Source organism: Fusarium oxysporum, chromosome 2 (assembly GCF_000149955.1).
Source record: "Fusarium oxysporum f. sp. lycopersici 4287 chromosome 2, whole genome shotgun sequence".
Taxonomy (NCBI): Eukaryota; Fungi; Ascomycota; class Sordariomycetes; order Hypocreales; family Nectriaceae; genus Fusarium; species Fusarium oxysporum.
Window position 1 is genome coordinate 1,046,547 of NC_030987.1, and position 21,373 is coordinate 1,067,919.

The 21,373-nt window shown below is 48.7% G+C and overlaps 9 protein-coding genes across 10 annotated transcripts; 3 read left to right on the plus strand and 6 right to left on the minus strand.

Annotated features, from left to right (window-relative positions):
• Positions 1-931: 931 nt before the first annotated feature.
• FOXG_05942 (uncharacterized protein) lies at positions 932-1,813 on the plus strand (the record flags this gene model as incomplete). Its single annotated transcript, XM_018384429.1, has 1 exon — positions 932-1,813. One exon carries the CDS (start codon positions 932-934, stop codon positions 1,811-1,813), a length of 882 nt encoding a protein of 293 aa, XP_018241508.1.
• An 89-nt stretch (positions 1,814-1,902) lies between these two features.
• FOXG_05943 (ubiquitin-conjugating enzyme E2) lies at positions 1,903-3,330 on the minus strand. The gene is made up of 3 exons (XM_018384430.1): positions 2,922-3,330; positions 2,634-2,839; positions 1,903-2,578 (listed from the first exon to the last, which is right to left on the minus strand). Exons 1-3 carry the CDS (start codon positions 3,072-3,074, stop codon positions 2,515-2,517), a joined length of 423 nt encoding a protein of 140 aa, XP_018241509.1. The 5' UTR covers positions 3,075-3,330; the 3' UTR covers positions 1,903-2,514.
• Positions 3,331-3,358: 28 nt separating this feature from the next.
• On the plus strand, positions 3,359-6,927 carry FOXG_05944 (cell division cycle 20-like protein 1, cofactor-APC complex). Of its 2 annotated transcripts, XM_018384432.1 has the most exons (3): positions 3,359-3,992; positions 4,068-5,353; positions 5,407-6,682. In XM_018384432.1, the coding sequence occupies exons 1-2, from the start codon at positions 3,559-3,561 to the stop codon at positions 4,840-4,842; spliced, it is 1,209 nt and encodes a 402-aa protein (XP_018241511.1). In that variant the 5' UTR covers positions 3,359-3,558; the 3' UTR covers positions 4,843-5,353; positions 5,407-6,682. The 2 variants fall into 2 exon arrangements, with proteins under 2 accessions (XP_018241511.1, XP_018241510.1); XM_018384431.1 differs by having other exon boundaries at positions 4,068-6,927.
• FOXG_05945 (uncharacterized protein) lies at positions 5,288-8,000 on the minus strand. The gene is made up of 2 exons (XM_018384433.1): positions 7,539-8,000; positions 5,288-7,473 (listed from the first exon to the last, which is right to left on the minus strand). The coding sequence occupies exon 2, from the start codon at positions 6,557-6,559 to the stop codon at positions 5,516-5,518; it is 1,044 nt and encodes a 347-aa protein (XP_018241512.1). The 5' UTR covers positions 6,560-7,473; positions 7,539-8,000; the 3' UTR covers positions 5,288-5,515.
• Positions 8,001-8,268: 268 nt separating this feature from the next.
• On the minus strand, positions 8,269-9,583 carry FOXG_05946 (uncharacterized protein; the record flags this gene model as incomplete). The annotated part of the gene is made up of 1 exon (XM_018384434.1): positions 8,269-9,583. The coding sequence occupies exon 1, from the start codon at positions 9,337-9,339 to the stop codon at positions 8,269-8,271; it is 1,071 nt and encodes a 356-aa protein (XP_018241513.1). The 5' UTR covers positions 9,340-9,583.
• Positions 9,584-10,092: 509 nt separating this feature from the next.
• On the plus strand, positions 10,093-11,829 carry FOXG_05947 (uncharacterized protein). Its single transcript, XM_018384435.1, has one exon. The coding sequence runs from the start codon at positions 10,234-10,236 to the stop codon at positions 11,662-11,664; it is 1,431 nt and encodes a 476-aa protein (XP_018241514.1). The 5' UTR covers positions 10,093-10,233; the 3' UTR covers positions 11,665-11,829.
• A 355-nt stretch (positions 11,830-12,184) lies between these two features.
• Positions 12,185-13,764, minus strand: FOXG_05948 (uncharacterized protein). Its single transcript, XM_018384436.1, has one exon. It carries the CDS (start codon positions 13,314-13,316, stop codon positions 12,330-12,332), a length of 987 nt encoding a protein of 328 aa, XP_018241515.1. The 5' UTR covers positions 13,317-13,764; the 3' UTR covers positions 12,185-12,329.
• Positions 13,765-14,846: 1,082 nt separating this feature from the next.
• Positions 14,847-16,060, minus strand: FOXG_05949 (uncharacterized protein; the record flags this gene model as incomplete). Its single annotated transcript, XM_018384437.1, has 3 exons — positions 14,847-14,981; positions 15,057-15,382; positions 15,433-16,060. The coding sequence occupies 3 exons, from the start codon at positions 16,058-16,060 to the stop codon at positions 14,847-14,849; spliced, it is 1,089 nt and encodes a 362-aa protein (XP_018241516.1).
• Positions 16,061-18,181: 2,121 nt separating this feature from the next.
• FOXG_05950 (uncharacterized protein) lies at positions 18,182-20,557 on the minus strand. Its single transcript, XM_018384438.1, has 2 exons — positions 20,068-20,557; positions 18,182-20,015 (listed from the first exon to the last, which is right to left on the minus strand). Exons 1-2 carry the CDS (start codon positions 20,162-20,164, stop codon positions 18,823-18,825), a joined length of 1,290 nt encoding a protein of 429 aa, XP_018241517.1. The 5' UTR covers positions 20,165-20,557; the 3' UTR covers positions 18,182-18,822.
• Positions 20,558-21,373: the final 816 nt, after the last annotated feature.

Sequence of the window (21,373 nt, forward strand, 5' to 3'; positions counted from 1 at the left end):
CAAAGACAGGCGAGAGCACATCGCAGACAGCACACCACCTAAATGGGCTACCTAACCTCTACGAGCATTACGAGCAAATGTCTTTCGCTCAATCGCTGACGATGAGTTGGATGCGCCGGATCCGGTAGAAAAGACCGTGAAGAAGTCTAAATCCAAAGATTTGCTTCAACTCAAACCCACTGTTTCTCATCAAAGCAAGCATGAGTATCGACCCATACCACCGGCTCATGACGAGCAAATCATTTCACAATACGCTAAACGCAATTTACCTCAAACACCCCAAGCTATCCTGGCCAGCAAACCTGGTCAATCTTCACCTACAGACTGCGCTGCTAGTGTTTCTAGTAGACACACGAGGACGTCTAAGGCTTCGAAGCGCACCAGTAGGAGTTTCCAAGAGTCTGATCTTCAGGAAAAGAGTGTTCTATCACTCTCTTCTGACTCCGAAGATGATGTTTACATTGAGCCATCTTCAAAGGGCCCTGCATCGATTCCAGAGTATGCGACATCGGAAGCTGGATCTTCTATCGACTTCCGCCCAAGCACCGCACGAACTAGCTCAAGTGCCGATAACAGCTCAAAGCGACTCAGCAGATCGAGCAAGCGAACATCGAACTCCAACAATTATCTGACCATCCCCAACGGCCACCATCGAAATCCTGTCGTGACTCCGCGGACCAGCTCCCTTTCCGGGAGCTCGACAAACACGATTCAGGAGGGCACCGCCGGACAATCACCATCACAAAGCTTATCCAGCTCATCAGCAAACACATCGAATACATGGCAAAGCAAGCCAAGCTTCAACTCTCAAGAAGCCAAGGTTGTCGCCTTGTATCCCGACCAGAGACGTTCAGATTCTACTGATTCCGAGCAAGATAAGGAAGTGGATTCTGAGAACGATCCTGAACCAGAGCTCGACTTCCTTCCTGCGATGAGATACGTTCCCCATGAATCTATCTCTACCAACGCTGATGCGCCCACGCCCCCCCTGAGTCCAAGCTCCGTCGACTTCTACATTCGCTCTGCCCACTCTTCTGTCGATGGCAAGGGAAGCCATAACCGCTTCATGGCTGTTACTCGCCAGGAGGAGATGCTTCTGGCCGCCCTCCGCCACAAGCGACAGATCATGCGCGGTTCTATCCTTTCTGAGATGGAAGAGAACAGCCGAAACGAGAAGGCCAATCATAAGGGCCACCAGTCGAAGCCCTCCGAGGCCACCATCACCGAAGAGACCTTCGATCTTGACTTGGATTTCCCTGCTCCTCCTACCTTCAAAGATAAGACCACAGTTGCTGCTGATGGCACCACGGTTATCGACTTGAGCCACCAAAATTGGTCTGGCAAATCTGAAGCCACCACTTCTACTCATCACTCTAATAAAAAGGTTCATGAGCCTAAACCTCATAACAATGATCACCATCAGCGCGAGCGTATTCTTCTCTATATCGACAAGGGTCTTGCTGCAGAGCACTCCATCGAGGATGCTGAGCCCAGTCCTGATCTGAGCGACTTTTACGACTACGAATTCGAAGACGAATCTGAGGGTTTAGAGGTTGTCCCTGAGGTTGTCATGTACACCCAGCAGCGTCGCCACAGCGAGCGAAAGGAGCGTCAGTCAGTTGTCAAGCGTCGAACGAGCCGATCGCGTCAACGAAGCCCTCAGCCTCATAGCGAGAATCTCGAGGTTGGTGTTCCCCGACCCGACAGCCCCATCTCCCCTGATGCTCTTTCTACTGTGGCCCCTCGAGTCAACAAGAAGATGGCTCGCCTGAGTGCTGTTGGACCCCCTGCGAAATGGGGGTTTGAGGACTAGACATCATGCCATATCACACATATCGACTGCGATTTACGATACGTTCCACCAACGTTCACTTTTCATTTATACATATTTTAAAACAGCATTCTGGGGATTGGAGTATTTTATTTCTTGGATACCTCGGTCACTTTGATGATCACGCACATCAAACATTTTCCTTTGTCGGCGATGATTACCTGCGATTTACTCTTTTATCTTTCCTGGAGTACTTCAGCTAAAGCGGCGTACTGGGGATATCTAAGGCCCCTTTGTCATGAAAGTGGAACGGAGAAATTTCCCTAAACGACTATGCCCAACTCTCTTCAGGATATCTCGAAATGTCTAGCCTTATACCATCTCTACGAAAATCGACTTTGCTTTGAGTCATCGGGTCTGGGATTGGTCTTGAGGACAGGCGCAAGAGCGAGTAGCAATTTTGTTCTCTGACGAACGTGACGAAAAGCCAATAGGAATTGGAGGATACTGGGACTGTAATGTGATGAAGACGGAAGGGAAGGGAGAGGCATTCTGCAGCTTTGTATATCATATTGTAGTTCGCGATCGTTATAATCGCATATATTCTCGAACAACAGCGGAGTATGGCCTGTTGGCTTCTTTCTTACTCCATCTTAAAAGACTTTGTTGATCTTCAAGTTCGATTCATTGATTTATCGTATGGTTTTTATCTTGACATAACGGCGTGTAGAGGTGTTCGTGACTTAGAAGTAGGTAGAGCCCTCAGGAGGCTGGGCGATCTTCTTGTTCTGGGACGAGGCCATGTATCTGCAGGATGTTAATATAATGTCGCTTTTCTTGATTTAATATGACGCTGGCATACCGTCGCAACTCTATGAGCACAGTCTCCATAGTGTTCTCACGCTTCCACTGGGCGAGACAGGGCAGTTGGTTGGGGTCGACGATGCCGTTGTTGGGGTTGACACAGGGCAAGTTGACCTGGCTGATGAACTGGATCGAAGGAGGCTTGTCAGGGTACTCGGGACCGCAGTGCATCTTGACACTGTAGATACGGTTCTCGTGGACGGACTGAACCAGGATAGGTTAGCGATGATCTTCGCGAATCTATAGTAATTTCGATTGCTTCCATATGCTAGAGCGGGGCACGTACATGAGGAGGTCCAAGAATTGTGCCGTTCCATTTGCTCATGAGAAGATCCTCAGGATCCTCCAGACCGTAACTGCATGCCTCAGCGCCGAGACCCTTTTCTCCCTTCTCGAGCTCCTCCAGTAGGCGAAAGTTGCGAGGAACCTTGGCAGACATTGTGTTCGATTACTCAAAGAGAACTTGGTTGGGTAGCGATTATTGTCGGTCGAATACTGTGAGATTTTCGGTATCGGTTCTCAAAAATCGTGGATGAGTAAGAAACGAGGTTCGCGATAGATGACGTTGGTGTAGTGGCGGTTGATATTGGGTGACTCTGGTTTGGTTTGGCTGGATCCAGTCACAGTCGCGGGGCAAACAAACAGAAAGGAAGGCGGTGAATTGTCTCGATAAGAGCAAGCAAGAGTTCCCCGCCAATACCTCTTTCAATATTTGAGGCACAGCCACAGAAAGCCGAGGCAAATAGCTTGACACTAGCCACCCGCGTCACATCAAGCTTGCCTGGTCTAGCGGGCAAACGTCGGAATATCCAAAGGAAGCTCTGAGCTCACCCGACCACAGAGAGAGTGTTTTTCCCACTGGCCCGGAGGAGAGGACGTCATTCTGGAATCGTGACTTTCAACAGACTCGAACTCTCTATACCATGGCCATGTCCCTTACGCGGACAGCCCTCAGGGCGCCGCAATCGCGTCTCATTACAGCTGCCGCCGCCATCACAGCTCGATCTATCGCCGCGCACCGGTCGTTCAGCACCACCAACCATGCTCTACTCCCCTCCGGCTTCGGATCTCCCGTCTTGCCTTCATACTTCTCGAAGCCCCGGCTGCCGGCCAATACGGTGGTCCGGTTTGTGCCTCAGCAGACGGCTTGGATCGTTGAGCGCATGGGAAAGTTCAACCGTATTCTTGACCCCGGTCTGGCTATCCTCGTGCCTTTTATCGATCGAATCGCATACGTCAAAAGCCTCAAGGAAGTTGCCATTGAGATACCCAGCCAAAGCGCCATCACTGCGGACAACGTTACTCTAGAGCTTGACGGTGTTTTGTTCACCCGCGTCTTTGATGCGTATAAAGCAAGGTAAGTTTTCCAACTCTGAAGGGCAATTGAGTTCAGGATGGACATGTGACTGACTGAAAACTTGTATTTCAATAGCTATGGAGTTGAAGATGCCGAATATGCCATCTCTCAGCTTGCCCAAACGACCATGCGATCCGAGATCGGTCAATTGACTCTCGACCACGTCCTCAAGGAGCGTGCTGCCCTCAACACTAACATCACCGCTGCTATCAACGATGCCGCCGAAGCCTGGGGAGTGACCTGCTTACGTTATGAGATTCGAGATATCCATGCTCCTGGCGCCGTCGTCGAGGCCATGCACCGGCAGGTCACTGCCGAGCGTTCCAAGCGTGCTGAGATTCTTGAGTCCGAAGGTCAGCGACAAAGTGCCATCAACATCGCTGAGGGTAAGAAGCAGAGTGTCATTCTTGCTTCCGAGGCTTTGCGCGCCGAGCGAATCAACGAAGCCGATGGTGAAGCCGAAGCCATCCGTCTTAAGGCTACTGCCACTGCTCAAGGCATCGATGCTGTCTCTGAGAGTATCCTGAAGGGTGATGCTGGTGCCCAGGCTGCCGTCAGCTTGAGGGTTGCTGAGAAGTACGTTGATGCCTTCGGCAAGTTGGCTCGCGAAAGCACAGCTGTCGTTGTTCCCGGCAATGTTGGAGATATCAGCGGCATGATCGCTACTGGTCTGAGTGTTTTCGGCAAGGTTGGCCAGGCCCAGGCGCAAACTATGGCCAAGTCTCTTGTCGAGCCCAAGAAGGAAGGCTCGGAGACCGAGACTGATACACCCTCAGAGCTTGATAGCCAGGAGAAGCCCGGTGTCAAGGAGACAGTGATCGAGAGCTTCAACCAGGCTGCCAAGCGATAGGGATAAAATAATAACTAGCAGCTTATGGCATATTACGGACGGGACAAGATGAAATCACCCTTATATCAGCTCATCACTCAACCACCACATGAACATTCCACACTACCATGACTATCGGCGTTCAGCGGATGTATTATAGGGATCTCTGGAGGATCCGAGACGGCCTTGCTCACAGAGCTGGGGGATAACGGAGAGAAACGTCATCATGTAACATCAAATTTTCTTTATTCACAATTTAAGCGCATGGCAAAAGGAGGGAAAATCACGGCTCATCAGTCTACCCACTTCTTCAAGCATATAAGTAGCCTGCTGTTGAAGTAGGGAGACAAAGAATCGAACTATTTTGACTTTTACTATGTATGTCCTGCCGAAAAACTGGCACTTTTTGTTGTCTCTGGGAGTTCCGGGTTGCGTCTGTTGTTTGAGGAGTAGTGAAGTAATTAACGTGAGTATTACAAGGCCGGAGCATGGCTCATTGATTGATTCAGGGGTATATTGATTCGAAACTAAGGTATGTACCAAGGAAATTTCCAAGCCCATGCCAACATCATTCATTATTTCCAGCTCATGCATTGCTTCAAAGACTCAAGGCCATAATGCTTGTTCAGCTTGTCCATGTCGCTAAGGTAACTGTAAAATCTTGACGATTTCATCGAGTTACTCGAGTCACAACTTAAAGGAAAAGAGGAACCATGGCAACGAGGCCCATGAGGAAGCTAGGCACCAAGACAGAGCCACTGTTGCTTCCTCCATTGTTGCTGCTGCTGCTACTGCCGCTGTCTCCATTATCGTCGCCACCAGACCTGAGGCCGGTAGGTTCCGCAGAAGAAGAGAATGTAGAGAACTTGTTGTCGTCGATCGTGGGGACAGGCTCGATCGAAGGGGCCGTGAATGAGGGAGAGTCGAAGGTAAGTGTTGGGGACTCTCGAGTGAAGCTGGACTTGTCACCGTCGTCGTCTGAGCCGCCACTTGAGCCACCACCACTGCTACCTCCGCCTGAGCGATAGCTGCAAGTACCGTCGCTGCTGCAGATTTGTCCAGAGAGACAATATCCGGTATCACAACAGACCATGCCCTTGGGCATGCAGCCATCACCACACTTCTCTTGGTAAGTCGCGCAGCTACCACCAGAGGAGCCGCCGGACGAGCCTCCTGAACTGCCACCAGAGCCGGAGCCATAGTTGCAAGTTCCATCGGAGCCGCAGGTCTGGCCACGGAGACAGTAGCCAGTATCACAGCAAACCATGCCCTTGGGCATGCAACCATCACCACAGGTCTCCTGAAAGCTCAAGCATGAGCCCCCAGAAGAACCACCGGAGGAACCACCAGAAGAGCCACCACTTCCGCCGTTGACACACTCGCCCTTGGTGACACAATACGCTCCGCAGAGCTCCTTGCCCGGTGTGCAACCAGTTGGGGGACCAGAGCATAACTTTCCATCCTCACAGCAGCCTTCAGCTTGACAATGATAGCCATCATCACAGTAGGCTCCTGTTCCCTTGTTACAGCACTGAGCGCCTGTATCCATACAGCCGTTATCGCATGATGTCTTGCCAGCAGGGCAAGAACCAGCCATGCTGAGGGTCTGAGGACGAGGAGTGAAGCCAGAGAGAAGGGGAAGACCCTTTGGCTGTGCTGATTTGGAGTTGCTGAAGTGGACGCTATCAGCCGCGAAGGTCAAGCCCGCGAGGGCGAGGAGAAGAGTTGATCGCAGCATGTTTGAAAGACTGTATAAGAGGGTTAAGTCCACCGAAAACAATTGGGTTGAGAGAACTCTGGCGGGCGAAGCAGACAGGTCAAGCTGAACAGGACGTTTTCTCTTCTTATAAGAGCACTGGTATTAACAGGCTGCTACCTACTGGAACGGCTGAAAGCCAACCGTCGAGTCACAGACCAGTTAGAATCAACTAGCTGGGTATGTTAATATGCTAATGCATCAAATGTACGCCACCAAATATCTCCAGGGTCAAAGGTGGAAGCTCCATCTTGACGATGGCTTCGTGCGGGTACCACATCCGTCTATGCTAGAGGCACGACCATCCACCAATACAAATTGCAGCAGGTCGCCACAATACCTTGCCGAACTATAGGCAGCTCTGACTTCTCTGTAACCTGTCTACCGTCAGTGACTAATACCAAGCTTCTATGCCTCTGAGTTGAAGATCTCCATTGAGACGAGTTCCCATATACAGTTAACGTGATATACCAAAATAGGGCATGAGTGCGAGTGTCAGACCGGCCCAACCACGTTCCGAATAAGACTATCCTCAAAATTCTGCCCGATCATCACGCACCGTCCATAAACCAAATAATTTAGCAGTTTTGCTCTCTATAAGTCGGTGGGGACTGGGGTTCAGCTGCTTGGGATCCCTGCATCGATCCTAGATAGCCTGCCCTGGTCTAAGAGATGAGCAGACGAGGAGGGAAGTTGGCAGATGATCTTTTTCACGAAGATCGGTCACAAGGCCATGGACCCAGGTCTAGTCTCGTACCTCGCATTTGGCCCATTACACAACTTGCATAGTTGGGATGCAGTGTAACGCTGTTACTGCAAGGCTGGTTGCATGCAGTTGATGAGTTGTAGGTTGAGTCGACCAAACATATGGAAAAAGGCTGACGGTGAAACAGCCGCTGAACAAAGTTAAGATTAGGCTTCTCTCTTGTTTGCCCTGCAAGGCCGGGGTTTCCAAATTTACCGTCCAACGATATTGCGCCGTTGACGCACTAATCTCTCTGCCCTATAAGACTCATCCCTTGTCGGCCGCTTGCACTAGAGCAATTAATATCCCGTCCCATCCTATATCACCAGTGACATTCATCGAATCTGCTGCTGTCCCGAATTAAGATCACCGACAGAGTTTACCCTAGGCAGAAAGGGACGAACTCAACGTCTAAGGCTGATCCATTCCCTCTCTGTTGGATATGACTTGGTGAAGGCCTCAATAAGTGGCAGGCGACTTATGCGAAAATTGCCGCAAAGCTTGGAGCTTGTTCCAGGGTACAGGGTCTTTAATTCTGCAGCTAAAATGTTCCACAGGGTCCAGATGTTTTGAGCATTGAGCGGTGGAGGTGGCGCTGGTGGCACCAAGAATATGCTAACCAATTCACGGCTCCTCTTATTGAACAGTGTCGTATTGGGAAGTGGTGTTGATGATCCTCGAATTTCGGATCCTTGCACCATGAATAAGGATTATGCCTCGTCGCGCTAATGCTACCGAAGGAGTGGTGATACGATGGCCTTGCAATGATGGAGGAGTTGGCTTGACGAGAGAGTGCCATAGAGAACATGGCTTCAGATGTGAACCATTAGTATTGATAAATATCAATCGGAAATGTTAGAGGGAGCTGTTAATATGCTATCTTTAGCAACATCCTTACTCGCATCTCGCGCACGTGACGAACATAACCCTCCCCTCATCAGATACCTCACACTGACACTCGAATATCCTTCTCGATCAAAGTCCCAACAATCTCCTCGCATGCAAATGAAACCTGCAGTTTTTCGTTTTGCTTTGCGCCCAACCCGATTATGATTTCTTTCTTGTCAACCAGCCTGTTAGCACTTCCTCGCCAGAACCAAACAAGTCGTCCGTCATCCCCTTGGACAAGTAATGTCAGCCAGGGTGTGCGGCCCTTCCAGTGAGGTAGCTTCTCATTGTTGAATCCGAGGACAGCTCGAGCAATCCAGAGAGGTTTACTGGGCTTCTCCGTGTCTGTTGCAGACCGGTTGTCTTCGTGCGGAGCAGACGACTTCGAGTTGGCAGTCGAGTCGGGGGTGTAAGGGCCGATAATCTCAAAGTCGAGTGTGAGACGAGGAAATCCGGCAACTTTATGAAGGATAGTCTGGCCGAAAGGTGGGTTTCGACTAAGAATGCGTTCAATGTTGTAGAACTCGACTGCAGATAATTGCTTTATGTTCTTGATGTTGGCCTTGACGAGCTTGTCCTTTTTCGCTTGGCCGATGCCCTCAATTTGGAGGAGTTGACTGTCGCTTCCCTCCCAAACTCCAGCCCTGACACACCTCAGCACTTCAAGAGCAACGTAGACCCCCTTCCCATCGCCTCGTTCTCCAAGTATGTCGACTAGGCACCTCAGCACACGGTCGAGGAGTTTGTACATGCGGGCGAGTTCTTTCGTGAGCTCTTTCCGTGAAGGCCCCGATAGCTTGTTGGGCCAACCAGTCTTGAGCAGATCAATCTGAACCAAGAGATATACTTTGTGCCACGGCTGGGAGATGAATTCCTTAACTTGATAGGGGATGCCGGTGTTGTCGTTGATTGCTCTGAAGAAGGCCGTCTCCTCTTTTTTCATTGGGAACGACTTGAACTCGGTGGCAGAGCATGCATTCCTCAAGATGTCACGGGCATCTGGCTTGCTTTTAATCTCGCGAATGATCTTGAAGGTCGAAGCGGAAATTTCGTACCGCAGTTGGATTTCGTGTGAAGTTTCTGAAGCCAGAGTTTGTAGGCTCGACGCCGCCTGCTGTGCTTCTGCCATGATGGACAGAATTCAAGTTGGCTTGTTTCTCGGGGCTTTTTTCTCCTTTCAAACGGCAGAAATAATCTTGAGGATCTTGGAAGACACGGGGTCTTCCATCTTGTCATTCGAAGATACCTCCTACCTGCTTTGCGTCATCCATCGTTGGTGAGTGTGGAAACTGCACCTTCCTCCCCTGAAGATCAGTTGAGAAAAACATGTAAGGTAGGTGCCTGGCACACTGAACCGCTAGGTAAGGTACCTTATGGAATAAGTTTTGGAAGTGTCGAAGTCGTAACTGAGAAAGAGAGATGATCACGTCTTGATAAGAAGAACATTGGCTCTCGAGTGTCGATATATCGATGCTATTTTAGCCAGAATGAACGAGAAACAAAGGGGCCCAATGACAAAGTGAGAGAAGGGGAAAGAAATGCACTTGCTAGAATTTATCTTCTATCAACATATGTGCTCCCAGATTAATTACCTATAATCAGAAATGACGGGTCTTTGATCTTGTTGTTCGGGCATTCAATATTCCTCAGAGCTGACTGGCAACCTCCAGGAAGCGACGACATTCTTTCTGGTCGCATATTTATACCCATGAGATTCGACAAGCTTCCAGTAGTACCTAGGCCAAGATAATGTCATCGGGTAAGAAAAGGTTTCTTGTTATGAACATGACTTTATGTCCGGAAATGCCTTTTGCTGGTGATCTAATTCCGTCTCAGTGGAGACCTCGATTCAGCTGAAAGTTGATGAGGTGAGGGGTCGTTTGTCGGCGAAGACTCATCGTCATTCAAGGTAGCTCTACAAATAATATTAGTTATAGCACGACAATCAGCATTTCCACCGACATCAGCGAGCCCAACAATGCCGTGGCCGTATAAGCTCTAACTTCTACCGCAAACCATCATAATGTCATCTCGCCCGCAGTTCTTTCATCTTCCCAACTCTGCATCGTGCCGTATACTCGACCGCTTCAGTGACCTTCCCGACGATGCGGAAGTCGAAGAAGATGAGAATGGCAAAATACCATTTTGGCCGCTATTGAAACACCTTCTCTGTACGCCTGTGTCAAGTATCGCGCAGCTGATTGATCGGTTACAAACAATTGCCGCCAATGCAGAGACATGTCAGGATAGTGACTATGGCTTTCTGAAAAGTTTTCTTGAACAGCGAGGCGAAGCTGATATACTTGATACAATATGGCCAAAGATTCGCGATATTGCGCTCGCGTTGCCTACCTACTTTCCTGACGGAAAGCTTGAGCTTCTTCAGCCGGGACATCCACTTCATCTAAGTCGAGGTCAAGTTGCTTGTCTTGTGGTGCATCAATTCCTCTGCTCATTTACACCTCAAAGGGATGACGAAGGTTATCAGGATCTGGGCATATGGTTCTCATCCGAACAACGGCATCCTACCGCAGTACAGATGTACTTGGAAGCTTTGTTTACATACTTTGGGAGTACACCTGAAGCAAGCGCTCTTCTGGAAGACCATCAAGTTACACCCAATGGGGCTCACGGTTCTGTCTCATACGAACTTCATCTAGGAAAGCCAGTTTCATTAGAGGGTACCAAGTTAGCAAAACTGCACGTGAACTTCCTGGATGCTCACACATCAGATACACACAATCCAGAGGTTCAAGATGAAGGAGGAGCAGCTGTTGTATCATCCAACAAGGTCATCGGGTTTGGTCAATCCGCCACACAGGAAGAAATTTTTGTCGGAATTGCCCCTGAAGCTTATCCCGTGGTCCTGGTTGCGCCTCAACTCGCAGTCGACACAGTCATCACTGTTTCTGGGGCGAGAGCGATGGTTGATATGAAAGGTCAAAGACGTAATATTGAATGGACCATACGTCGTACGCCGCCATCAGAAGACTTCGTAGGTTGGAAGGAATCATGGACGGGAGGACGTCTTGTCTTCATGGACGCTTTGGAGATGGACATGCTTGACCAATCAGAGAACAATAGATTACCCGACTTGTCTCCTGAGAACATTGATCGCGAAATTGACAAGGCGGCAAATGGCTTTTCTTCTTACCAAGGCAATTCCATTTTCACTGGGCTCTGGGGTTGTGGCGCCTTCGGAGGTGATCCAGGTTTAAAACTAATGGTACTTTGGCTCGCAGCGGGGGTAGCAGATGTTGAGTTGAATCTAATGCTTGGACCCGGAGAACATGATCTTGGGAGAAAGATAAAGGAGGTAGTCAAGGCTTGCCAAGATTTGACCGCAACTGGCGTGCGTGAGCTGTTATCGAGAGTTCCCCGAGACTTGCGGCGCGAAGGAGTTCTGGAATGGGTTGCGAACGAGGCTTTAGGGGCTCAGCATGACACATGTTGACGGTCAGGGGAATCGTGATCTTACCAGCCGAGGCTTAGAAAGAATAAGCTCATTAGAAATCTGACAATCAGGACCGAACTGAACCCCTTGGTGGACTATTACCTGAAGCACTTGAGGAGTAAGTGGACCTTGAACCCGCGTATAATCCCAGTTGCTGTACAGATCCCGAGTATATCGGGTTTTGGGAGAAGTCCGAACTATTCTTGGCTTCTATGGAAACTCCTGTTCTCATAATCCGATAACCGTATGTTGTTAAGGTTAAAGAAAAACTATCAGTATGCAAGTGATTTCTATCAGGAAAACACTTTGTGACTAGAGAACCGTGGGATGGCCCCAAGTACAACCTTAAAATGTGCTAGGCCCCATACAAAAAGCTTCCTTCACTTAGTGCGAAACTAGTTTTAAATTTGGATAGGGAACCCTCTTCAGTGGAATCTAATAGTGATGCTCTTGTTCGCACATCATTTCTTATGACTATTTACGTAGCATGATCTCTCGGACTACGATTTAGGAGACACTACACAAATTGAATTTAGACGGGAAGATGTGATAAGTAATCTATTGATTATTTATGTTCCTTCAAAAATTATATACATCGTAAACGAAGCTCTTCATTTCACCAACGATGCCGCTGGCGAAGAAGCCCAGACAAGGGGCATCACCGCTTACAGCTTAAGAGTGGCACCAGCAACACCAACAACAGCTGACTTGACCTTGGAGGAGCCGACAAGAGAGTACTGGTAGGGGATGTTGGACTTGGAGATGGAGCCCTTGGGAGCATCGTTGGTGGAACCGCCCAGGTTGACATCGTTGACAGAGATGGAACCAGTCTCCTTGGAGTCCTTGGAGGTGAGGGCCTTCTTAGCGCTGGTGAAGGTAGTAGACTCAACAAGAACCTGGGCACCCATGCGGGAGTTGACACCGGTCACGCTGATATCCTCGTAGTAGTTGTTGAAGACGTGGACGAAACCGAAACGGACAGAGGGAGCGCGAGATCCAATGCTGGACCAGTGGTTGTTGGCGTAGGTAACGTGGAGAGTACCCTTGTCCTCGGAACCGTTGTTGTCGGAGTGGCCGACGAGAGAGGCCTTGTGGTGGTCGTGGAAGTGGGTGTTGGACACGGTGACGAAGTCAGAGGCGTGGGTGACATCGAGGAGACCGTCGAAGAAGTCCTTGTCCTTGGACAAGTCGGAGGACAGCTCACAGTGATCGACCCAGACGTTGGTGGACTTCTGGATACCGATGGCATCACCGTTGGCAGCAACAACGTTCTTGATCTTGAGGTTGCGAACGATGACGTTCTTCTGCTTGTTGATGTAAAGACCAATGTTGTCAAGAGAAGCACCAGCGGCACCGACGATGGTCTTGTCAGACTTGACGCGGATCTTGTTGTTTCCAGAGATCTGGCCCTTGACGTAGATGACCTGCTTGCCCTCCGACTCAGCAGCCTTGCTGAACTCGGCGAGAGAAGAGACAGTCACGGTAGCACCACCAGCACCACCGGTAGTACCGCCGTTCTGCGTAGCGTAACCAATGTTGGCAGCATCGGTGATGGCAGCTCGCTTGCCAAGAGTCTTTCCGGCCTCCTGGAAGGTAGGAGTAGGGACGGCGCTGACCAGAGCAGCGAGGTTGAGAAGACCGAGGAACTTCATGTTGACGATTTAAGTGTATATATCAAGAAATTGTGTAAAAGAAAGAGTGGAAGTCGGAACCAGTCCAGACAGTAACGATTGAAAAAGAGTTGGAAAAGAGGAGTGAAGGATGAAGGACAAAAGAGGTGAGTTGGTGGTCACAACGAGGTTCTTATATATGAAGCCATCGCGAGATGTCGTGCTCAGTCGCCCTGATTATCGAACACTGAACCCCTGATGCGGTGATGATCAATTGCCGTCGACAACATTGAACAAGATGGTGGTTCCAAGGGTTTGAAACGTGTTTACACGAATAGGATATTTCTCCGGTATTGAAACGGTAGGTGGGCCAACAATCCGGAGCAGAAGTGGATCCTCAATGCCGGACCATGCCATCGGCGCTCGGCCGGTATCGGTAACGCTGGACGTTTTCATTACTAGCTCCCAGTTAAACAGTTTCAGGTCTGGCATTTGGGAGGTTGACAGAACAAAGAAGAGAAACCAACGCACATAGAATTCGAATACTGCATCTCCGGATGGACATTATCGTGTCTCATCATCTCGAATATTCGGTCAGTAATACCCCGAGCCCAATATGACGACGTCTCATCAGAGGAGACGATGCAACATGTATCCTTTAATTCGCCCACTACGGAAACGCGGCCTCGTCCTTCTTGGCAGCCAAGATACACTGGAGCTTGAATTAATCTTAACTGACCTTGGCTCTAACTTAAGCATCATTGGAATAAGCTTAAAGATATGTCTACATATGACGAACGACGAGTGACATGCTTCATCAAGTATATGTCATGAAGGCTACCTAATGAAAGAAGAACTGACTTATCTATGCTCGCACATTCAAGAAAGCTTTGCCAACATCATTTTTGTTTGTACCGTCAAGTGGGTGACAGTCACGAGAGCTCGTATGATTGAAACACTTCGAAACAGCCCGATTATTCAGCCTTTCATCTCATCAATCTCGGACTGCGCATTCACCATTCTCCCACCAATAATTGCGACCTTGTCAACTTGGGGGTGGGTGGAGCTGTCATGTAAGGAAAACGGTAAGGCTAAGCGCTACCTAGGCGCTGTACTGCTGTTTCATATGCACCAAGTCTTCGTGGGACCAGCCTAGGGGGGGAGAAAACACGAGACTAGTTTGGTGATAGATCGGTGGGTTTTGGTGTAAGTCGGGGAGAGGCAAGAAAACTTCGGACCTCTATACTAGGGAAGAAAAGATCAAAGTAAATTTAATAAGGCTTAAGGAAATCTAGTATAATTTAGGTTCTGTTCATACTAATGTGGTAGGATGTCTTCTAGGTTTGCCTCATCTCGTCAAAGGATACTGCACCAACCTCCACTTGAATCAGTACTGGCGCCACTGTCAAAAACACCGACATCTAGCCAAGCCTTCTTGATTTTCTTCGCATCAGTCGACCCATAGAGCTCTTGCGCACAGTCAACAGTAGCAGTTGCAAATTGCTTGAACGTAGACCTAGGAGGGATTTTGCCTGACCTCAAAGCTGCCCACCAAATCTTGCCAGCCTTTTCCTAAGAGTAACCGCCGAATGACACAGAAGCCAGATAGAATGCTTTGTTGGGGATTCCGGAATATATGTGTACTCCGCCGTTATCCTCAAATGTTGTCCTAAATTGCTTCATGTGTCCAACCTGCGGGTCTTTGCCCTGAGAGACATTAGCCGCAGCTCGCTGTTTGTGGAGTTGCAGAAGGGTATAAGAGTCCAAGGAGCTTGCACTTACAAAAACGGGATCGTCGTAGGCAGTTCCAGGCTCCTTCATGCTTCGCAGAGCAGTGCCCTTAACTCCAGGAAGAATGCAGTCTTCGCCGATTAACCAGTCTGCAACGTCCGATTTCTCGTCCTGAACCCTTTGCTTGACCATGATGCCGAACGCATCCGAGATATGCTCGTTCAGAGCACCGGCCTGACCATAGTAGTCAAGAGGGCTTGTGTGCTCTGTGACTGCATGTGTAAGCTCATGGCCGATGACATCGATGCATCCGGTAAAGTTGTTGAGAAACTCGCCGCCATCGCCAAAGACCATCTGAAGTTTTTCTGGGTCCCAGACTAGATAGATATTATTAGTAGAAGTCAAGTCCACTGCGATTGCAACTCACAAGCATTTTCATATTGTTTACCAAAGTGAACAGTGCTGATGACGTCCATATCCTTGTTGTCGATTGACAGCCATTGGAAGAACTTTTTGTAGAAACCCAAGACAAGTCCCACGTTTTCGAAGGCCTCGTTGACAGCCTTATCGGAAGATGGTTTGGTTTCTTCAGCTTCCTTTTTCCCGTTGTCACGAATGAGGTCGCCAGGTAGATCACCCTCGTTTGAACTCTCGTGTATGTCGTACACCGCACGGTAAGGAGGGTCGTCCGTAGCTGTTAACGATGGGACAACGTGTGAGGTGCCGGGTTCTGATGACTGCGAAGATCCCAGCGCCTGCTGGGCCCCTCTGACTTTTCCGATAATGGTTTCTAGATGATCAAGACTTTTTTTGGCCCTTGTACGCTGAGCATTATCGGCTTGATCTGAAGCGATGACATTTCGAAAAAGTTCAGGGGGAACGATCTGCTGCTGGACTTGATTGTACGTTTTCAAATACTGCTCCCGTCGTTTTTGGCAGTTTTTCAAGAATTGTTCGGTGTGTGCAAGAGATGATCGTGCTACCTCTCGGTGCTCGGGGGTTGTTGCTTTGCTCTTCGAGATAGCTCGCAGGAGGTGAGGAGGAATAGCAACCATGATGAAATTTATGAATATGAATAGACTGTGACAATACTCGTTCCGAAAGGGGTTATGAAGGTTTGAAGGAGGGAGAAGAGGGAGAAAATGGGAAGATCCAATATACCTGTAGAGGTCAAGGAAGTGGCTTCCATAATAACATCTATGGATGGTATCAGGAAGGCATGCCTCACGGAGCAAGATATCCTCTGACTCTGGACTACCTAACCTAGGATGCCCAAATACCTAGTATTAAAACCCACTAACTTATCCAAGGTAAGCTTGCCTAAATCCTTTCATCGCTCAGGATATAGATCCCAAGTTTTGGCAAGTTCAAACGATGCAATGTTTGGGACACGGAGGCATTGGATTTACGGCAGGAGCGAGATGAAAACAATAAACACGATGATGATTACCTTAGCTAACTAACTTGCCAATTCTTTCCATCATATTTCAACTTGACGCTTTAGCTACTACCTTATGTTATGTTAACAAATGCACTGTGATTGAGAACGCAGTGGTGCTGTTCACACTTCTCATGCTAGACAAGCTCGATACCTCTGCTACATTCAACAGCAGCATAACCACAAATATAGAGAACAGATCTTTAAGAACGGCTCGGGGATGATCCCTGGCTCATCAGCGTCGATTTATCGTCAGAGAATGCGACTCACAACACAAAGCTGCCAGTGTAGAAGTACACAATAAAGATACAAAACAGGAGGTGTTAAGGTAAAGTTACCAGAGAAAAGAATACACTAGATTTGCATCACGTTTGATGTATTCATCCTGTCATTTATTCTACTTTTGAGCAAAAGATTATCTATCAAGACAGCCATCTTCCTTCTCTGAAGCGAATGGAGTGTGAATTATATGATAGATAAATCGTGACTACTTGTGGGCTTTTCAAGAGGGAGAAACAACGAGAATTCGAATAGGTCAAAGGAAGTTGGAGTACAATTACAACAGGTACCTCAAGGAATATGCCCGGTACAGCAGTCCAGCAGTTGCGCACACAAAGTGAAGGGGCCAGTTGAGGCCAGACCACTGTCACTGTGGGCATGCCATCAGCTCACTTCTTACCAAGTCTATGTGTCTGAACTTAGGTGTTGGTGTATTGTTTGACTTTTAATGCATCGGTTTCGATGTCACAACTGATCGAGTGTGAAGAAATGAAGCTCTTTGCCCATGTTTCATGCAAGTGAGTATGACTTTCGAGCCGGTCGAAGTAGGTAAGCAATACTAATCATGGAATAATATTACTTATACGAGAATTGATTCAATGTTTTTTGCTGGGAAAGGGCGTCCAGGAGATATATAAATAAGATAGGCATCGAACTCTCCAGGCCTCGGTCCATTGCCTTGATATCATCCTATCTCAGGTAGCCAAGTGATCAATCTCCTATCTTATAAGGCCATAGGTCGTGAATTCCATTTCACTTTTTGAAAAGAGAGAGTTTTGGTGTAAGTTTCGGGTAGGTTGCAGGGATGCGAGCGAGCTTTTATACTGAATGGCGATAACCTTTTGGGGTACCTGCATATCCGCTCCACCCACACACGGGGAATCCTTGCGCTTATCCCTTTTGTGATAAACCTTGAATCATGGATGCACAATCAGTGTAACTGTGCAGCTGTCAGCTTACATTAACTTTCACACCTGAGCCATCGTGATGCGATTGATGTAAGAAGCAACGACGCAGATAAGTGAGACCCAACTGGAACCACTTCCACCAAAGTATGCGGCTCAACCATAAACAACAGCAGCCATGTCTCACTCCCTTCAGCCAGCCGCATTTCCCAGCACACCCTCACAGCCCAAACAATACTATTTTCTCAGCCAAGCACTCTAATTTCCCTCAAGTTGACGATCATAGATAAGCTCAAGATTACGCGTCTGCTAAATTCTCAACTCAGCAAATCGATAGTCTTGGCGTTTTCTTTTTGACCATTGGCAATATCTTGGGTGTTACTCCCTTGATTGACACCTCCTCTTTGTTACACGGCGATTGCATATCACCCTTTATTCTGCATATGTACGTACAACCCTCCGATACAAACTGCCCAGCTTGGCTGAATGCAGCCCAGACTCATTCAATCTCGCCTGCGTCAAAGTACATCACCAAAAGTGAACAAGTCAAAAAATGTTTTCAGCAAAATGTGCTGCTTCTATTCCATTCAAAAACAGATTCTATCTGCAAAAGGTATCGTGCGTAAAAAGTGGCATCTAATAATATGCAATGCGTCATCCAATCCAATCCAAAGTAGTAATTCATCCAAGCCATGTCTTCCTCTGTCAATGTGTCATAGTCCATCTCTAGTTGAAGCTTTCATACAAAAAATCACAAGCTCATCCATCATATGCCCTGTGCATATCTCCCCTCCCAAGCAAGAAGGGGAAATTGGGCCAAGACGCTTGGCTTGAAGCCAAGTTTGGTCCGTCTCGGCGGGCTCAAGAGAGCAGGTCCTCATTAAAAATCGCTAGGTTTGTTGTTCAAAAACGTGATGTTTGCTTGCCAAGAGCCCTTTTCCCATGTGTGTTGTTTTTGTTATGATTTTTCTAGCGTTTTTTTTTTTCCTTTGCCCGTCTCTTTCTTTGTCATGAAGTCGCCCTCATTCCAAAAAATACTTCCGAGTGACGAAAAGGTTGGGTTGCCTTGGCAAGCATGTAAGGATCGACTCGAAGTAAGGTAATTAGGATGGTCTGCTTTCCGCATGTAGGTTTCACAACTCTACATGCTTACAGTGACCCCGAAAGAAGTAATTGTAGAAGCAGAAGTGAAGATCTAGATGAGGATCTGGGCAACCATGAGGCCAGCGAAGGCGGCAACGACGCTACCGGCCATGCGAGAGCCAGAGTTGACAGGAACGGGAGTGGTGGCGGGCTCAGAGGGTGAAGCACCAGAGCCTGTGGCTGTGGCAGCTCCGGCACCAGCATCAGACTCAGATCCGGAACCAGAGCTGGAACCGGAACCCTCAGTGGCTGTGGCAGTAGCCTCGGCCTTGGTGCTGGTGGCTGTGGCAAAGGTAGTAGCGACCTCAGAGGTCTTGGTCTCCTTGGCAGACTCAGTCTTGGACTCCTTCTCAGCGGACTTGGTCTTAGACTCGTGAGCGCTGGTGGTCTCAACTGCGGAGGTGGTGGCCTCAGCAGTCTTGGTCTTGGTAGGCTCGGCAGTCTTAGTGGTCTTGGAAACCTTGGAGACGGTGGTGCTGGTGCTGGTCTTGTCGTCGTCGGAAGAGGTCTTCTCAACCTTGATGCTGGTCCAGTCACCGGTCTTGTCAGTGTAGACGTACTGCTTAGCGCCCTTGTTCTGGCCAGGAGCGTCCTTTCCAGCGTAGTCAATGATGGTCACGCTACGGTAGTAGGCATCAAAGGGAGCATCGTCGAAGTCAGTGTAGCCACCAGCCCACTCTCGGGTACCTTCGTTGCTGTTCTTTCCACCAGCAACCCAAGTACCAAGCTTGACCTGCATAGGAGTCTGAGGGAAACCATTGACACCTTGAGCATCGGCAGCGTTCAGAGTTCGGACAACGGCATCGTCAATGAGCCAGTCAATCTTGGTGGAGGTCCACTCAATGGAGTACTTGTGAGTAGTGGTAAGAGGAGCAGCGACGGGATGGTACTGGGCACGGTCGTATGTGGTAGTGTCGCCCTTGCTGAAGTAATTGGACTGCACTTGAGCATCATCGCCGCCAACCCACTCCCAGTCAACCTCGTCGAGGTCATCAGACTGGAGAACGGCGGAGGTAACGATACCCTGGCCCTTAGCAGCCTGGACAACAACATCGACACGACCAAAGAAGAGGTAGTTGTTGGATCGAATTGTAGGAGCATCGGACTCCTTGTTGATGCGGAATAGAGCACCACGGTCGCTGTACTTGAGTTCGGTTCCAATCATGCCGTGGAAGGCATCACATGCACCCTTGGCCAAGTCGCAGTCGACCTCGTTATCGCCAAAGGCAGGATCAGCGGGGCAAGCTGTGATAATGTCAGTCTCTTTGCAAGTTATCTATAGCAAATGTTTACTCACTCTTCTTCAATGGGTTGCAGTCAGTGAAGGTCTGAGCAGAAACCATACCAGCACAGGCAAGAGCCATGGCGGCAGTAGTGAAAGCTTTTGAGAACATTGTATCTTGTATTTGTGGTGTGTGATTGCTGTTGTATGCTTGTCGTATATTTCAATCTCAAGGTGTTGAGTTGATATCAAGAGGTGTCTTGAGCGATGGAGTGACGACCACTTGTAACTTGTATGTGTAATAGGTCTAGGTATATACCTGAGCGAGAGTGTATATAATAGCAAGCAAAAGAGAGTAAACGGAGGTTACTTGAAGCAGGTGAAGAGGTATTAAAAGGTATGAAGATAGTGAAACTGAGAGAGGAAGAGGTCCAGGTCAGTGAATGGAGACGTTGGTGTTTTAATGGCAGCGCCCTCCCTCTGTCTCGGCGCCTGTAGACGACGAGAGACGTCTCTAGACTAGAGGCGCTTCGGGTCCGGGTGGATCTGGAGGAGCCTCAACCCCTGACCCTGATCCTGACAGCCAAGGGAAGCCGAGCTCTGGAGCTTGCCAAGTTTGTCTTAGGGGCAGCCAGGGGCTCGTTATTGATCCATGTGCCCCTGTCATGCCACAGAGCATGGGCTTTTCTACTGAGATTCCGGTTTCGAGCGAGACATGATTCACCCAAGAACAAGACATTTCTAGGCGTTAGGCAGTTAGCGGCTGAGACAAGAAACCGCCACGATCCAGAACCGGCGGATGCTACTGTGAGCCAGTGGGTTTAGGTGCTTAGTCGCTGATGAGAAATTATGGTGAGGGCCTTCTGGAAAAAGCTGACAGTTGATTAATGTAAGCCACGTTCTTTGTGGCTAGGGTAACACAGCATCAACACAAAGCACTCGCTCAGAAGCCCACTATGAGATGCCGATCTACCGTTCAGTGCATCTGAGTGACAATTCTTAGATAGCATCACCTAAACTGGCGAGATGAATCACTGCGGCAAACTGAATCTTGGCTTGTGGTCGCCTGAGCTAATTCGCATCCACAATTGGACACAATACGAATTCTCACATGGCCAATATCCCGTACTGATAACTCTTAGCATCTTGGTACAGGCGATCACCATGTCAATCAGACACTAAGGTACTATACGGACTCGAGCATCATCCCGTTGAGATCTGCTGTGACTGTGGCAATAGGTGGAGAGACGCTGGAGATCAATGAACTATGACGTTTGTAGTTTTCGTATAATCCTCAGATCGTTCTTTGTAAAAAAAAAAAAAAAAATGTTTATTCGAGTTTGAGTGTGAATGTCGTGATGACGAAGCGCTCTAGACAAGT

Bases quoted from the DNA above. Each gene is read 5' to 3' on its own strand.
- FOXG_05948 (XM_018384436.1), bottom strand. From the start codon at position 13,316: ATGAAGTTCCTCGGTCTTCTCAACCTCGCTGCTCTGGTCAGCGCCGTC.
- FOXG_05944 (XM_018384431.1), top strand. From the start codon at position 3,559: ATGGCCATGTCCCTTACGCGGACAGCCCTCAGGGCGCCGCAATCGCGT. The intron at 3,993-4,067 runs GTAAGTTTTCCA...GTATTTCAATAG, and splicing joins TTTGATGCGTATAAAGCAAG to CTATGGAGTTGAAGATGCCG.
- FOXG_05947 (XM_018384435.1), top strand. From the start codon at position 10,234: ATGTCATCTCGCCCGCAGTTCTTTCATCTTCCCAACTCTGCATCGTGC.
- FOXG_05945 (XM_018384433.1), bottom strand. From the start codon at position 6,559: ATGCTGCGATCAACTCTTCTCCTCGCCCTCGCGGGCTTGACCTTCGCG.
- FOXG_05950 (XM_018384438.1), bottom strand. From the start codon at position 20,164: ATGTTCTCAAAAGCTTTCACTACTGCCGCCATGGCTCTTGCCTGTGCT. The intron at 20,016-20,067 runs GTGAGTAAACAT...ACATTATCACAG, and splicing joins CTGCAACCCATTGAAGAAGA to CTTGCCCCGCTGATCCTGCC.
- FOXG_05943 (XM_018384430.1), bottom strand. From the start codon at position 3,074: ATGTCTGCCAAGGTTCCTCGCAACTTTCGCCTACTGGAGGAGCTCGAG. The intron at 2,840-2,921 runs GTACGTGCCCCG...ATCCTGGTTCAG, and splicing joins CAATTCTTGGACCTCCTCAT to TCCGTCCACGAGAACCGTAT. The intron at 2,579-2,633 runs GTATGCCAGCGT...AACATCCTGCAG, and splicing joins GTGCTCATAGAGTTGCGACG to ATACATGGCCTCGTCCCAGA.